General features: G+C 42.0%; 1 protein-coding gene across 1 annotated transcript in view; it reads right to left on the bottom strand.

Annotated features, from left to right (window-relative positions):
• Window positions 1-16,250, bottom strand: part of CACHD1 (cache domain containing 1) — a 199,587-nt gene that overhangs the window by 50,752 nt on the left and 132,585 nt on the right. Inside the window, exons 5-6 of the mRNA XM_090269564.1 lie at window positions 2,779-2,905; window positions 450-594 (exon numbers count right to left, since the gene is read on the bottom strand). Coding sequence (XP_090125690.1) covers window positions 450-594; window positions 2,779-2,905 — 272 coding nt within the window. The remainder of the gene's footprint in view (window positions 1-449; window positions 595-2,778; window positions 2,906-16,250) is intronic.

The following is a 16,250-nucleotide window of genomic DNA, read 5'->3' as shown; positions in this document are numbered from 1 at the left end:
AAATGTCCACAGGCAATAGATTATCATGAGCTGTAAACACACCTGTCTCTGAGGTGTCCTAGAGATTAGTAAACCTCCAGCAGCCTTCCCTTCTCCCTTCCCTCCCTTCGATCTTCAGATAAAGTCCCGCCATTCCCCAACGTGCAAGCCCTCGCCCTTTTGCTCCTTAGCGTAATTTCCAGTGTGAAAGTCATAGCTAATCAGAAGTCTTAACAGGAGGCATAAAACAAGTGCAAGCCTTGGCTGGGTGGGAGTGGTTTCAAAGAAGATTTGGAATCAGAGTTGGCAGCTGCTTCCTCAAAGACTAGAGTGGAAACTAAACCAGTCTCGTTTCCCAAAATCACTTTAAAGACAGACTTAAAAATATACATATTACAAAACATAAAGCGCTTTTACAAAGGGTTCAAGGTGGAGCCAAATGCCAGGCAGGGCACTGGGATAACAGTCACCTTATCGTGTTCGTCGATGGCGCTGAGGATGACCTGGGCAGCGTCCTTGGCGATCTGAAGCTGGGTGTCGGTCACGGAAGCCCCGTGGTCCAGGATCACTACTATGTGCTTTGACTGTGGCCGGACTGTAGAGACGTAGATAGGTCTGGAAGGAGCAGAAGCTCTCTGCAGTCAGTCCTGGTTTAAGTAAAAGGCCTCAACCTAACGCAGCTGTGAGCACGACAGAGGCGCGGGGATGCTGGTGTGTGAACGTTTTCCCACGGAGGGCACAGGGCTGGGGCGATAGGCACAGGAGGAGAAACTACACTGGTGCACTGACAACAACACCTCAGGACAACACTGTGTCTGCAGTCCAGGCATTGGTAAGGTGTCTTCTAAAGATTAAAGCAACTGGGGGAAGGTTTTAAGAGGCAAATCTTTTGGAAGGCTGGCTTTTCCTCAAGCCAACCCTCTCAGCTACCCAACATCCTGCTGCAGGAAACAGATCGGGTGGCCTCAAGCTGTAGAGACAGGCCCAGAGGGAGAAAAAGGTCCGATCGCCACCGCTGGGTCCTCCTTGGCAGACTTAAAGAGTGGGACTCAGGCAGCCTGTAAGCTGGGAGCATGCTGAGCAGCTCTGAATAGCAGGTTTGGTTTCTCTCCCCCCAAAACAAAGGCTAGTGCTAAGAGCGCCCTTTCCTTTCAGTACTGAGGCCATTCACACAGGTCAGCCACCAAAAGGCCCCTTATCTAAGCATTTAAAACCATGCCATCAAATTTGTCCAGGCCTGTGATAGCCACTCTTCTTGCCAGGTTTTTGTTTGCCAACATTAAGGAAAGGGGGAGGGGCTGGAGCGCCAAAGGAGAAGTGCCTCCCATCAAAGCAGGCTTCTGCTAGTATGCCGTACAGGATGCTTTGTGAGAAGAGGTTTAATGAGGTCTCTATTCATGGTTTTAAAGCTGGAACAAATTAGGGGGAGCTTAAGAAAGGAAATCAGCCTCAAGAGAATGCTCTCCTTTATTGACACCCCTAGAACACTAGGCTTTTCTGTGAAATATTAGATGCCAGTTGAGTCACAAAAGCCTGGGCACAAATGAAGAAATGTAGGCAAAGTACCAAAAACCTTGAACATGTGGCCAAGTTGACACGGACTGTTCTCAAGCCCAAAGTCCTGCATTAATACTAACATACCACTAGTCGATACCATTGAGCCAGCAGGGAAATCAGATAAAAGAATCCAGGCGATGTGGCTACAGAAATAAAAGAGGGCACCGAAAAGAAGAAACTCTAACTATCCCCAAACTAGCAACCATATTAAATAATGAACCTTTTAGGTTCTCCAAGCTAGGTGAAGGGATTTTTTAAAAAGGACACATCTTCTTCTTTCCAACTCAACCCACATAACAATAAGCAGAATAGGTATTCACATTACCACAGTAAACTGGTAAAAACTGCTTTCATGGGATATATAAATAATAACATATTTATGGTGGAGATGCATGAAACCTTCCAAATGGAGGTGAATGCTGCTTGTCTTTTGGACCATCCCTCACAGGTGATTCATTAAAAACAGCATGCTCTCCAACTTCTCTTCTGAGAAGCAAATGGAAATTAGATGAAGAGAAGCTCAAGTTAATTTAGATTCTGAAAAGGGGGCATGTTGCAATAACTGCAGAAGTTCTGGATCAAACACCTGACACTGCAAAAGGGAAACCGTGGGGATTTCCAGGGAAAGTATCTCTGCCTAAGGGGTTCGTTCTGTAAATTGATGAGTCTTGTCCTACAAACGATCTCCCCATCACTGCCCTTCTGGCTAAGTAAGTGGTAAAACCTCAAGTTGTTTCTGTGTTAATGATGGCTCTTTAATCCAATGAATTCTAGACAACCTTCACACTTCTAGTAGCTGTGATTTGAGTGTAAATTTCAAAAGGCTGGCCAAGCATAACATTACAGAAAGGAAAGCTGGGCATCAACTTTCTCTACTCTACAACAAACTCTACTGTGAGATATGCTATCAAGTCTTCGAGGGCTATACTTAGGAGGAGGTACAATATTACCAAAGATGTCAGAAGCTCAGAACAGTTTGGGTGCCTCAGTCAATTTAATTCCTTTAGTAAATATCTTTTTAAATTTGGCTTTGATAGTTCTAGAAAAGCACTAGGCTTTATCATTTGCCCTTCCGTAGCACTTCCACATTCAATCTCTGTACAAAGGTGAAATAATTTTAGCACAAGCACAAGTTTCTAAGACCACAGCCTAGAGGCAGAGCCATGGATGTAAATGAGGAGCCTATATTTCATAGACCACTCTTACACAGTAATTAAAACTTTATCAAGTCAGTCAACATACCTACTGCGATGCTCATAGCTGCCCTTACACCGAAACTTGTGTGCTGGGAAAACAGTGAAAATTCCTTCTTCAGAACTGAAATACTGCCACTTAATTCCAGGGTTGGATTTCAGGTTGTCTGCAAGAACTGGAGGAGGGGAGAAGATGAAATATAACCATCAGATCCACAGGTGCACGCCGGCACTGCTCCTCAGGCATCTGTTTTGCATAAACTGCTTGTAGTATGAAGAGATCCCACTAGATATAAAGCTGTAAATTTTCTACTAAACATTTTCTTTCTGTCCCTTAAAAAAATACCCCATATTAGAAAATGTAATGGATGCTTCAGTCAAGTACAGCTATTACTCTGAACATTGAATGGTGACACTGTATGTCCTGGATTATTTTTTCCAGCATGAATGATTCATTCGCACTAATCCCTCCCCTTACTGGACTGGTCCCCGTTGGGCCAGCATCCACTTACTGGCTTGGGGTACACTCCCTATCTGTGGAAAACAGTGGTGTTAATAAGTCGAGTCTCTAGACAGATGAGATGCGTGACCTTAACCTTGCTCACTCCATAATGAGGGAAACAGCAGGAACAGTACTTGAAAGGCCAGAACCATAACCATTCAATAGTAGCTTATGGAATGATCCCAGTGTGCCAGCACTGGGATAGAGGCTTTCTTTTCGGTTATCTCATTTAACCCATATGACAATGCTAGGATCATTTCTCCTTATTTTGGAGTTGAGAAAATATGTTTAGAGAGATTACATGGTTTGTTTAAGGCTTCATCAGTAAATAGCCAAGCTGGAATTCAAGCCTGGGTCTCCAGGCTCCTGTCTTCTTTATATCATGCAGTACCACCTCCTTTCCTATGGATACTGCATCCCTGTCACTGATCTGCAGCTGGAGTGATAGCCACCTTACTGGGTGCAATCCTGTGGCCAAACCTCTATGCAGCCTTTCTTACCTTCTCTCCCTGGAATTAGGAGTTCTCTGCCCTCCCTGATGCCCCTCTGCTCTGTTCCACACCAAACTCAGTTATGTGTCACACACTTACTGTGTGTAGTGTGTGTAGGGTACTGATATTTACATGCTGCAAAATATACAAAGATGACCAAAAAACCAAACCCTATTGCACTAACTAATATACCAAAAGAATGATATATAAGGGACTGGAACAGAAGGCAATTCGACAGAGGAGGAGTCTGAGCAAAGCCAGAAAGAAAGAAGTGTGAGATGCCTTTGAGAAAAACACACATAAAGCTCTAAATGCCACATGGCCATCCTTGGGCCTTGTTCAGGGGTCGGCATACTTCTGTAAAGGACCAGATGGTCAATGATTCTCTGCCTTTGCCCATCACATGGTCTCTGTTGCAACTTCCAACTCTGCCACCGTAGTGTGGAAGCAGTCATGGGCACTGTAAACAAAGGTGAGTGTGTGCCAGTAAGAGCTTATTTACTAACATCACGGGCGAGCTGGGTTCATTAAGGCATGTTCAGTGCCTCACACCTTCAGCAATTACCCCACCCAACACATAACAAGGAGCTATAGCATGTCTACCCTCGCAGAAATCCTAGGAGTAAAAAGTTATCATCCCCAAGGCACAGATAAGAGAACAGATCAGAGAGGTTTCTGACCTGCTTGAGGTTTCAGGGCACAAGAGAGGAGGCAATCCATTGTGTGACCATGTCGGTCCCTTCTCCACTCTGCCGGGCTACCCTTCAAGGTCATCACCTGCACTCAGGCGACTGTGCTCTCTCTGGAGATGGATGGCAGATGTGGGTGTGTGTTAACATGGAAGAGGGTTTTCCTCTGCCTCATCTCCTGGGGGCCTGGAGCCTTAACCTTGATCTCATATTAGCACTCTTCCTGAGGCAGCCCTGCCAACCCAGCAATGAAAAGGCAAACATTGCCTTTGGAAGTAAAGGAAAGCTCAGTGACCTCATTTAAAAATAACATCTGTAACAATAAACAGGCTGCAATGAGACTATTAAAAGGGGAGCCATCGAGAGCAAGAATGCTTTAAAAATAAATCCCAATTCATACAGTGCATGATACATTTAGTCTCACCACAAACCATCACTCTGGTTCCCTATAATCATTGCAGCATGAGAGCTTAAGTATCAGGCTAGGCTCCTCAAATCCTCCCGCTGAGAACTTCTTTGGCATCTGATTAAATTTCATCCATTATTCGGTACTAGCAGAAGATGATGGATATGATGGTAATAAGGACCCCAGAGCCCAGGAGCAATCTTTCATTGCAGTGTGCACCCCAGGAGGGCCCCTCACGGACCTAGATGCAGAGGTGAATGAGAGCCCTATTATCCACGCAGGCAACCCAGAGGGGCTTCTCCATTCACATGAGTCAGTTAGGCGTTCTGGCCAATGGAAAACTTGGCCTGGGGTCCTGCAAAATCTGTTTCTTCAGAAACGCTGGACACCATCCAGGAAAAAGCTGGGCAGATGCCCAGCCCATCAGCCCATGATGCACAGCGTTAGCCTCTCAGCCCTCAACGGGCAGGTCCTGTATCTGTCAAAATGGCTCTGCACACCTACCTCAGACACACGCGAAGGAGGCAATGAATGGGTTTTTCCTCCCTGAAGCTTATTCCCAGACAGAAGTTACTGCACCCTCTGACTTCCTCTAGTATTTTACCTCTTCCCACCTTCTAGTTATTATTATTGTTGCTCCGGGTGACTTTCTGCTTCATCCCTGATTCTAAGATCCTCGAGACATCTCCATACTCCGGAGGCAAAGCCCCCCGTTCTGTCTACGTCAAGGCACGCATTCTGTGAGAGCCGTAGGGCTGGTATCCTTGGCACGCAGGCTGGGGCGGGTCTGCACAGACTATTTCTCAACTCTGTTTCTAATACTGCTGTTCGATAATCCTAACATCTTACTGTCCTCTAATGCCAAGTCCAATAAAAAATAAAGATTGTGACTAAAACAATATAGAGCAATGATAATTCTAAATATGTTTTAAAATGATAAACACTCCCTTCTCCCAACAGCACCACCAGAACAGGTATAGAATAGACAGGTAAATGAAGGGGTAAAAAGCCTGCTCGTCTAAAGATTTCACGGGACTATATATGTCAAAATGTGTCAACTGTATATTTTAAGCATGTAAGTTTATTGGATGTCAGTGATACCTCAGTAAAGCTGATGTGATAATAAAATGTGAAAATTTATTGGGCATCCTATAAACTAGTTTTATATATGGTATGCCACTTTTCAAAATTACTTTATGAGTTTATTACACCCATTTTACAGATGCAGAGCTTGCTCAAAGCCACTGGGGCAGAGTGATGATTTGGTCTAAGCATGTCTGTCCAAAGCCGTCACTGTTTCCAGAATACTGCAGTTCTTCTACATGTCACTAAATCCATGCTGAAATGAGTTAGTAATCATCAAATGGAAAGCACACTATTTCTTGAGGGTCAGGATAAATATATATAAACACGTTGGTGTTTCTCAATCAAAACAATTAGTTGCATTAGTTTGTAAATATACAGTGTAAATAACTTTTTTTAATTTTGGTTTTTCAATTACAGTTTTCCCCTTTTCCCCTAATTTCTCTCCCCCACCCAACCCACCCCCTCTCCCACAATCATATCCCTCCCCGTTGTCCATGTCCATGAGTCTTTTACAATGTAAATAACTTAAGGAGACACAATGAAAAGAAATAATTTCATAATTTCACAAATAAGATGTAAGGCTAAAGTAGCATTTAATCTTATGAGAAAAACAAACTGCTGAATTGCTAAAAATGGCACATGCCAGCTGGGCAGTCCGACGTCATGGGGTTTGCCATTGACCCCACAGGCTGGTTTAACTAGAAAATGGCATAGACACAAGCTACAGCTTAGAAGGCAGAGTCAACAGTAATTACACTCATGACTCTGAGCAATATCCGACAGACAACATATTTTAGATAATAGAGTTTTTATAGAACTGAAAAACAATATAGCTGGGACCCTTTAATTATTCTGTAGGGTGTTTTTTTTTTTTTTCCCACTGTCCACTGGAGCAAGGACAAGTAAGGCATTTGGACATAGGTCCATTGCTATTTTGCACTTTCTGTTTCATTCAGGTTGGTACTTAGGAACTAGGAGGAGGACGTGATTAATCAGAATGGACTGGGAATAAGAAGCCATGGGTTGAAGTCCCATCTTTAAGACTGGCAAGCCCTCTGACCTTAAATTTACTCTTCATACAGCATGTAAGTCAAATGGAAATCAAATTCCGACATGGATATGCTTAAAACCCTTCAAAGGTTTCCCATGACACCACCCCTAGTAGTAAATCCAAACTCGATGAGGCCCTGTACCATGCAGCCCCTTCCTACTCTCTAACTTCACCCTCCTCTTCTTTAACTCACCACACTATATACATCTAAAGAGCTATTTCTTTTAGTTTCGCAAATGTGTCAAGCTCTTTGCACAAGATGGTCCTTTGGTCTGGAATGACTCTGTTCACATTCTCAGAGAGACTTTTCCTCAATTATTATCCTCTCTCAGAGCACCCAGTGTTTTCCTTCATAGCAAAAATGGGCAACGTTTGTTGTATTTGTCTTTGAAGCGATTTGATTCATGTCTTGTGCAGAGGAGCTGTAAGCTCCATGAAGGTAGGAGGCAGGTCAGGTTTGTTCATCCCATTCCCAGTCTCCTGGCACATGCCTGGTTTTTAGGAAGCACTCAGCTAGTATTTGCTGAGTGAACTTGTAAATGACGATCTTGGTCATGGCTCTTCACTTATGTCTCCTCAATTTCCTCATCTGTAAAGTAATGTATTTTGGACAAGGTGTTTCCAAAGACCCTCTTTAGCAACCAAAAGAGAAAAGTGTTAAGAAAGCAAAGAGTGAAGGCCAACAGGAAGTAAGTACACACATTACAACTAGGGAGAAAGAACACACTTACAACTGGGTGGGTTTCATCAAGTTTATGCAAAAAAAAAAAAAAGGCATGCATCTTTACTTCCTATTGACTTAGGAGATGTAGGTCAGCACTACATGATACTAATAGCCATCCAAGACTAAACGAAATGTCTAAACAGTACCAAGAAGCGCTTAGATGAGAATGATGGAGAAGCTTAATATAAGCAAAGACAAAGAACTTTGCAAAACATGCTGGCTTACTTTTCTTCAACTTTAACACACAAAATGCTATTGGAAAGTAGCTAAAAACGTGCCTTTCCCCTTTTCAGGCATTTCCCCCTACAACTCTCATTAATTGAATCTCAAAATCTGCCTGCATACACTGTACAGTCTATAGGTAATTCTGACATATGGGCCCCACAGTCCATGGCCTCCATGTATTCTCCTTCCACTTTCACCATCTACATCTGACCTGATCTAAAGCCATTAACCTCTAAAAACAAAACCAACAATGTTCCCAAAGTGCCGTCTACCCTCTTTAATGCTTAAATCATCAGGCTGATGAGAAATAGATGGATTACGAACTGCATGCAGTTGGGCTGTGACTTCTGTTTTTCTCAATATTGTCCACCAGGGGTAGGAACAACAACAACAAAAATGCTCTGTAACAGGCTTGTCACCTCCCACAAGGAACTCTGGGCTTTCTGATGCCGAGCCCAACACCACCAAACAAAACACCCAAAGCTATCTACCTCCCACAGCTCACCAAATACAAAATATAAAAGCTGTCCTAAATACACAAAGTTGCAGACATGAAAACACACCTAATTCCCCAATAGACCAGAAATTACATAGAACCTTTCAGTAGTATTCTGTGCAACAGCCATCACTTTGGAGGGGAATAAAATAAATTAACATTCTGATGACTCCTAACAAAAATTCTGGCATTATACCCTGTTACATCGTTCCAATTCCTACTCCTCACTCACATCCTGAGTATTATTTTACCATTTATTCAGGAGAGACTTTATTTCATGGACCCCAGACACTATTTATGCTGCTCCAGAAGTGCAAACATATCAAGCATTTAACCATATTTCAAGCATGTTACTAAGTCTTTCATATGTATCAGCTCAGTTAATTTTTACAGTAATCCTATGGGGTGGGTTTTTATCTATTATTCAGGCAGCTAGGAAGAACCAGGATGTGGAGGTTCACCAAAGAGATATTACAGTTCCCATTATATAATAGCTAAGGACATTCTGACTCAGAAAGAAAAAAGTGAGTTGAGTTCTGAGCTGAATGAATCCAGAGCATGTAGCCCAGTGATTCATCCATCACACTGATTATACTAGCTAAAACCCATTGCCAGAGTAATATTAATGACCGTTGACCCATCTCACTGTATTTATTTTAGTATAATACTAAGTAGAGGACATCCTTAAATCGCTGGTTCTGTTCCAACCTTGTCATGTCTGTTCTAGGCTAATTCTGTAATGCACAATAAACCAGTCCATTACATCCTTAATTCAGTTGATACAGCCTGATCATGGGCTCAGAACCCAGAGTAAACTCCTGGGGCAATCCAAAATCAGTATGGGACCTACTGTTCTACCTTCTTCCTTTCTAGAAGACCGCTCCCAAAGACCCCAAAGGTCCAGGTCATCTTCAAACACTCATGGATGGAGTAAGAGAAGAACAGGGATGGAATTCTCAAGCCAGGCTGAGCCTCAAAATTGGCTTTGAACCCTGTAGATTCCCAAGCTTTACCCAGCCAACAACCTGGTTCACTTGGTCTGAGATGGGGGTCAAAAAATAGGTATTTTTGGCTAAGCACTCAGGTGACTCTGATGATCACTGAGGTTTGGGACAACTGGACCAAGACATTAAACTTCATTGTCCTGTTTCCTTAGTTTTACTTTCTTTCTATACTGTATCTCTGTCTTCAGTATATAAACACTTCCAAGTGTTCCTAACTTAAAAAACTATTAGCAGCAATAATAACAATAAAAGCCTTCCTCCATCTGACTTCTCTCTAAGTGTTCAGTGGCCTGCTTCTTTTCTCGGCCAAGCAACTTAGAAGTATGGTACAGACAAATTCTCCACATCTTGCCATCCCACTCACTCCTCACCTGGCGATAGCCCTCCACCCAACCCCTCCCACTTCTGAATAACCTTCAATAGTCTGCCCCATTTTCTCTTTCTTCCAGACTAAATGCACTTCCATCCATTCTCCACAGAGCTCTCTTGTCTCTCCTGCTTAATGTCTCCCAGTTGGTTGATTTAAGGCTAAAAACATATCAAAACAGAAGCCAAACCCCAAACAAAACTCTTCAGAGTGATGTACAAAAGGCCCATTAAAATCTGGCTTAGTGCTATCTTCATTTTCTGTTACTTATTCCCCCTTATACAGAGATCTGTGAGGTCTACACTTTCTACAGATACTGAAATAAGAAATGTGCTTGCTACAAGCCTATCACCAGGATAATTCCTATTGCCCTGTAAGATACAGCTTAAGCTCACAGTCTGGGTCAAGTGCCAGGGCTTAATATATCATGACAGTACTCAGCACGGTATTGTAACTGTACTTGATTTTTCTCCTCCTCCCCACTGCCCCAACACACACACATACACACATAACTTGGTTGTGAGCTCTCTGAGGGTAGGAACTCAGTCTTAATTACCCTGGTGTCTGCCCTATCATACAGTTGTCGCCTTACAGAAGTTCTTTATTAGGAAGTATGAGGAAGGAGTTGGGGTTGATTCTGGGTCTCAAGCTTCAGTGAAAAATAAAATAAAGCTGCTATTGATACATGAAACATGAGCCGAGGAGGAGGTTTGGGTAGGAAGAGAGAAGATTATAAGTTTGGCTTTAGACAAGTGTTTGAAGTGTCAGTAGGCAGTGATGGAGATACACCTCTTCATCTTTAGCAGTCTACTGTAGGGAGGCCAGCTGAATTAGGAGTCAAGACACTATGTTTCATCATGTCAAAACCAGCAATTTGTTGTTTGACTTTAGATAGATCAGTAACCTTCTCTGGGCCTATTTCTCATCTATGAGATAAGGGTGAATACTTTCTTTGGTATCCAGGCTAAGAAAAAGACAAAAGTATAAAACGGTTTATGAGGTACTAGGAAATGATGGATTGATTTTCTTGTGTGTTTGGACTCAGTACAGTGTCATGTGAATAATATTATTCACCTGCACAGTCTATGTCACTCTATAACTGAGATATTCATGTGTGCTGATATGTGAAGCTAAGGAAACCAGTGCTATCTTACAGCAAATCATAACCACATTTCTTTCTTCACTAAGGTCCTTCAAAAGTCTTGGTTATTCCATTATAAAAATGGGGTAACAAAATTACAAAAAAAATCCTACTTTCATTCATTCATTCATTCATTCATCCACCCACCATGTACCTGCGATGGGCAAGACACTGGATTAAGCAGTAGGCACACAAAAAATAAATTAAGTGGAGCAGAGAGTCAAGTAGATGTCGAATACAAAACATTAAAATTCTATAAGAGTGAGCCATAAAGTAATAAAAAAGAGGTGTAGCTGGGCCAACAGAATCCTGAAGGGCCATCACAGCCTCCAGGTTCTCCTGGCGGTGCCCGAAGACTCCGCCGAGACTGTATCTCAGCCCGGTTCTCCCACTGCTCAATCCTGCTTCCTTCCCTTTCCACACAGGCTGCCAGTCCCCATCTCTGAGTCTGTCTCCTGGTAAACCCAACAAGGTACGATGGACAAGAGAGAAAAATGGCAAAGAAGTTGGGTCTTGAGGAATGAGCAATATTTTGCAAGTCAGAGAAGGCAGGCACTGATTGCACTACAGGCTGAACCAATAATATGAATGGAAGTGGAGGAGTGCTGGTGATTTGAAGAAATGACAGTGATTCCCTGAGGGCAGAGCTCAGAGGGCTTAAGGAAAGAGAAAGAGGAGTAGACAATGAAGCTGAATGAAGCTGAAAGGCTCCCGCCTTTATCTCAGAGGTAAAGGGGAGCCACCAGAGGTTTTTGAAAAGTGGAGTTACAAAGCAGGCATTCTCAAAATACTCAAGAGTATGCAGGATATAGTGAATAAAAGAGAGAAGTAGGGTAACCTCTGGGGACGTGTCTACATTAATTATTTTTCTAGAAAGGCAACTACGATCTAAGTTTGTGGCATTCGCAACTGAGAAGACAAAGGAGATTCAAGATACATCTGCGAACTATGAAATCTGAGCCAAGTTTCCCCTTTCAATAAAGAGATGATGATGATGATGAGACTTGACACTAATTGGTGTGACAGCAAGAGGAAGAACACACAGGTAAGTGCCAAGTGAGGTATCTTGTACAAAGTAAAACCTGACACATATTCATTCACTCATGCTTGTATTTGGTCAAACTGTTAAATAAATCCTGTAATAGTACTGGGTGGAAAAGGTGAGGAGGAGTTCCCCATGTAGCCAGGACGGCAGTACTGATAACTGGGATATAGTGAACCAGATTGGGAAATAAGGGTACGGGAAAGTTTGTGCTTTCATTGAGTACTTAATTTTTGAGAGCTGTGTGCCCTGAAATTGGTTACCCAATAAATAAGTTCAGAAATAGGTCATGGGTAGAGATAAAGATCTTAATTCAGCAGCTTATGGTGGGAGTTGGGCTGTTGGCTGAACTGAGAACATTCAGGGAGACAATAGGAGTGAGGTGAGGACAGGGAGACAGCTACCCTTTGGGACTTAATAATGGAAAAGGAGTCTGAGGAGAAAAGGAAGAGAACTGAGCAGAGAAGAGGATAAATGGAAACCAAAGGATGGCAGAGAGGAGTTCACATGTCAACTGCCACACAGCAGTCACGTAAAATCCTGGAAGGGTCATTTGAAATCTTTCAAGGCAGCAATGATATAGTGAAAAACTGGGACTTTCTAGACATTGAAGTGGAGCAGATTCATTAATTCAATAATATATAGTTACTACTACAATGATATAGAGGTACAGTATTCCCTCACTTATCGCGGGTATTACGTTCAAGACCCCCCTGAGAAGTAGGAACCTTACATTTATTCTACACTCTTAAACCTATGTAACTTTAACAACATACGTATGCAGTACCACAAAGTCCCACCATATAGTGAAAAATCTGTGATAATTAAATATAATATTTTTTAAAATCCCACAATACAGTGAGGCCGCAATAAGTGAACTGCGATATAGCGAGGGACTACTGTATATTTATTTACATATACACAAAGGAATGTTCAGATACATGTGCCGAGTTAAAAAAAAGTCTGTGTCCATTGTGATTATGTATGTTACGACAGAGGATAAATATGAGGATGTATGTGGCAAAAAATCTTGTGAAGTCAGTATAATAGGGTTCTTGTGAGAAACCATAAGACTAGACTTTGAAGTAGTTTGCAGTTATGGGAACAGAGCTTGAAGGGGAATCAAGGTGAAGAACAGGTTTGTACTTCATTTTCTATATGTGGGTGTATATCATACATACACACACACACACACACAGGAACAGAATCACTACCTCGAGAAATCTGGATTTCCATGCAACTGAATAGTTTTTAGATATTATATAGAAAATTACCACATCTCTTATGGCACTAAGGCAGCCATGGATCTGGAGTAAGTAGGCATAACAACAAACTAGAAATTCCTAGTTTGGTTGATTTTTATTCTCTTGTTTTAGGTTTTTGGGTAGAATGTAGCTTTGCACTACATTGGCATTAACATATTTAACAAATAAATTTCATAGCATTTTAGATCAAAGAGAAGAACCTACAGCACACAGCCAGTCTTCGTCATCCACAGAAGGGCGCAGTGGAACCGTGGAGATCAGCAGCGCAGCCTCCGGCCTCGGGCGCCCACCTGTACCTCCTGCACATTTACTGCTGTAACGTGACTTACCAATGCCCCTTACACCCCATGAATCCCGTTTCTCAATGAAGACTGCAATGCTACCAAGATCGAAGTTTGCAACTTCAAATGCGCTTTAAATCAAACACCATAAAGAAAGTCCAGACACTTTTTCTTTTGGTGAGAAAGACTAACTCCCAGCTCCACTCTCACCTCAATTGCGTAACTCAAGAGAGCAAGAGGCAACTTTCCTTGGACTCTTCAAATAAACTCTCTTTAGGGATCAGGTTACGCACAAGAAAATAGCTCAGCAGGAATTTTGAAGAAAAAAAAAAAAAAGAGTGAGAAACTAGGGATGAAAGCAGGAAAGAACCTGAACAAAACATTACCAGCACCGTAATATAACACATGCACTGTCAAACATTAGTTATTTGAATGGAATCAGGGACAAGGAATCAATTTAGAGAGCAGAGATCTGGCAGCAGTGGTTTGAAGAAAAAGAATACACATGTGCGTTGGATGAGTGGACACATGACCTAGTTTTGAATAAATGAACTTAAGAATCATTTACAATTTATGTGAGTCTGTTTCCAGCTAGTCTTAAAGGCAACCTGAGACGGTGTTATCAATTAGGGGCTCATTGATGGATTATATACAGTCTGAAAGAGCCTAAGGCTGGACATATTACAGATGTAAATATCAGACATGGGATAGCCGATGCAGTACATTAATTCTGCTCCGAAAAGGGGCATGAGCTGGAGAGGAGGAGAAGACAGAGCTTCACCCTTCACCGCCTACCATGCCTCTCCTATTACAAATGATTGCTCAAGAATGTGGACTTTGGGATGCAGGCCTGCATCCCAAAGAATGTCACAAACTTGACATGCAAGCAAGTCAGTTCTCAAATACCTGAATATTGCCAAAAGCTGCTTGTAAATCTAGCTACGTCAGCTGCACAGAGAACAACTCTTGTTAGGTAGTATGTTATACTTGAGACGTGCTCTTAGAAATAGCCAAATTCAACATCTGATCTTTAACTGCATACCTCCACCCTCACCACCCTCCTCCTTACCAAATCCAAGAGAGAGTGTTTACCACACAGAAGATGCTTAACAGGTATCTGTTGAATGAATTTTTACTGTACTTATTCATTCTAGTTAGTAGGGGGGAGACCATTACCTGGCAGTATAAATAGCTTCTGTATTCACTAAGAAAAAGGCTAAATAATATGACTATTAATGATGGAGACAGATCTCAACAATGTGCTCATGATAATAAACAGATATAAAACAAGGCAATAAGGATATAGCCATGTCGGCAGCAGCTTCCAGATCCTTCAAGGTGCGGTCTACTGAGGTGACTGACCATGGCAGGGGAGCATCGCTCTGTGCCCAGTAAGCATATGCCAGCCTCGGTCTGCCCAGCCTCCCCTTCCTACTGCCGCAGTCACACAGCCAGGAGGGTGATGGTGCTTCATCTAGAACCTCAACACCAGACAGGATTTAGTACCAGAGACTTGTTATTGAACGTATTATCTACCAGAAAAAGGGAAAACACACTGAAAAGTAGTCTATAATTCCTTCTTGTTTTATTCTCCCCCTGATTATAAAGCAAGGCATGCTTAGTTTAAAATTAAGAAAATTAGGAGTAAAAATGGCCCGCTGTTCCATAACTAAAAAAGAAATTAACATTTGTGAGTGAGTCCTTCTGAATCATACCTATCTTTACATCTGTACCTCCAATGCACTGATTTTTTTCTTATTAATTCAAATGGAAAAAAAAAATACAAAAAACAAACAACAACAACAAAATAACCAAATAGCCCACACGGTAACATATATTGTAAAAAACTATACATATTGTTGGATTAAATTGTGTAGTTCTGGGACACATTTAAATCTGATCCTGTTCAAAGAAGGCTACTTCAACCTCAAGCCTTCAGATCCAGCAACATGTCTTGTGTCACTGTGCAAATCTGAAGGAAGAGGGATAAGTACCAACTTTGGGAACCAGGACACTCAAGTTCCAGCTATGGACCTTCCATAATTCATTTTCTCTGCCCATTCTATGCCCTGCTGCACTCTCTTCAGTTACGTTTTTTTATGAAAATTATTTTCATTTAGCATCTTTTCTAGTAGTAAACCCCCTCTGCTCCAGAAGGTTTCCAGATTTTCAGACCAATAAAAAATGACTGAGTCCATTATATGAGTTGTTGTAGACAACATATGCCTGGCTGATTTGGGCTGGACCACTTAGCTAGGGGCTGTAGGTTTATGATCTTTAAGCGACATAAAGCTTACAGTTCTCTTTCCAGATCTAATAGATTACCTAACTTGTGTATACAATTCCCAATCACTACAATTCTTCGCCTGCACCAAGTCTGTATGGGGCTCTAAAAATAAATATTCTGGTCTTCTGGTTTTTCTCTTGGGTTTTACATGTCTGCAAGAGACCCGGAATTTGGGAAATACAGTTCTTCATATTTAAGGATCGGATCCTTCATCTTTCCAGCAATAAAGGAAGTCTTAGGACCCTTCTGAACCTTTGATTCTTTCTGGGTAAAATCCAAGAATTGAGGCTGGTAGGTGATTTCTAAAGCCCCTTCAGTTCTGAAAAGGTGATGCTTTTAGGTTCTGAGGTCCATTAGTCAACAAGTATGTATAACAAGACAAAAGGGTGAGGCATATAAACTGAAACTCCGGGGCAAGAAAGTGGAGACACTAAGTCACTTTGGAGTTGCGTACACAGGTACCC

This window comes from Furipterus horrens, unplaced genomic scaffold, assembly GCF_987537825.1.
Source record: "Furipterus horrens unplaced genomic scaffold, mFurHor1.1.pri manual_scaffold_3, whole genome shotgun sequence".
NCBI lineage: Eukaryota > Metazoa > Chordata > Mammalia > Chiroptera > Furipteridae > Furipterus > Furipterus horrens.
This window is presented reverse-complemented; position numbering and strand designations above follow the sequence as displayed.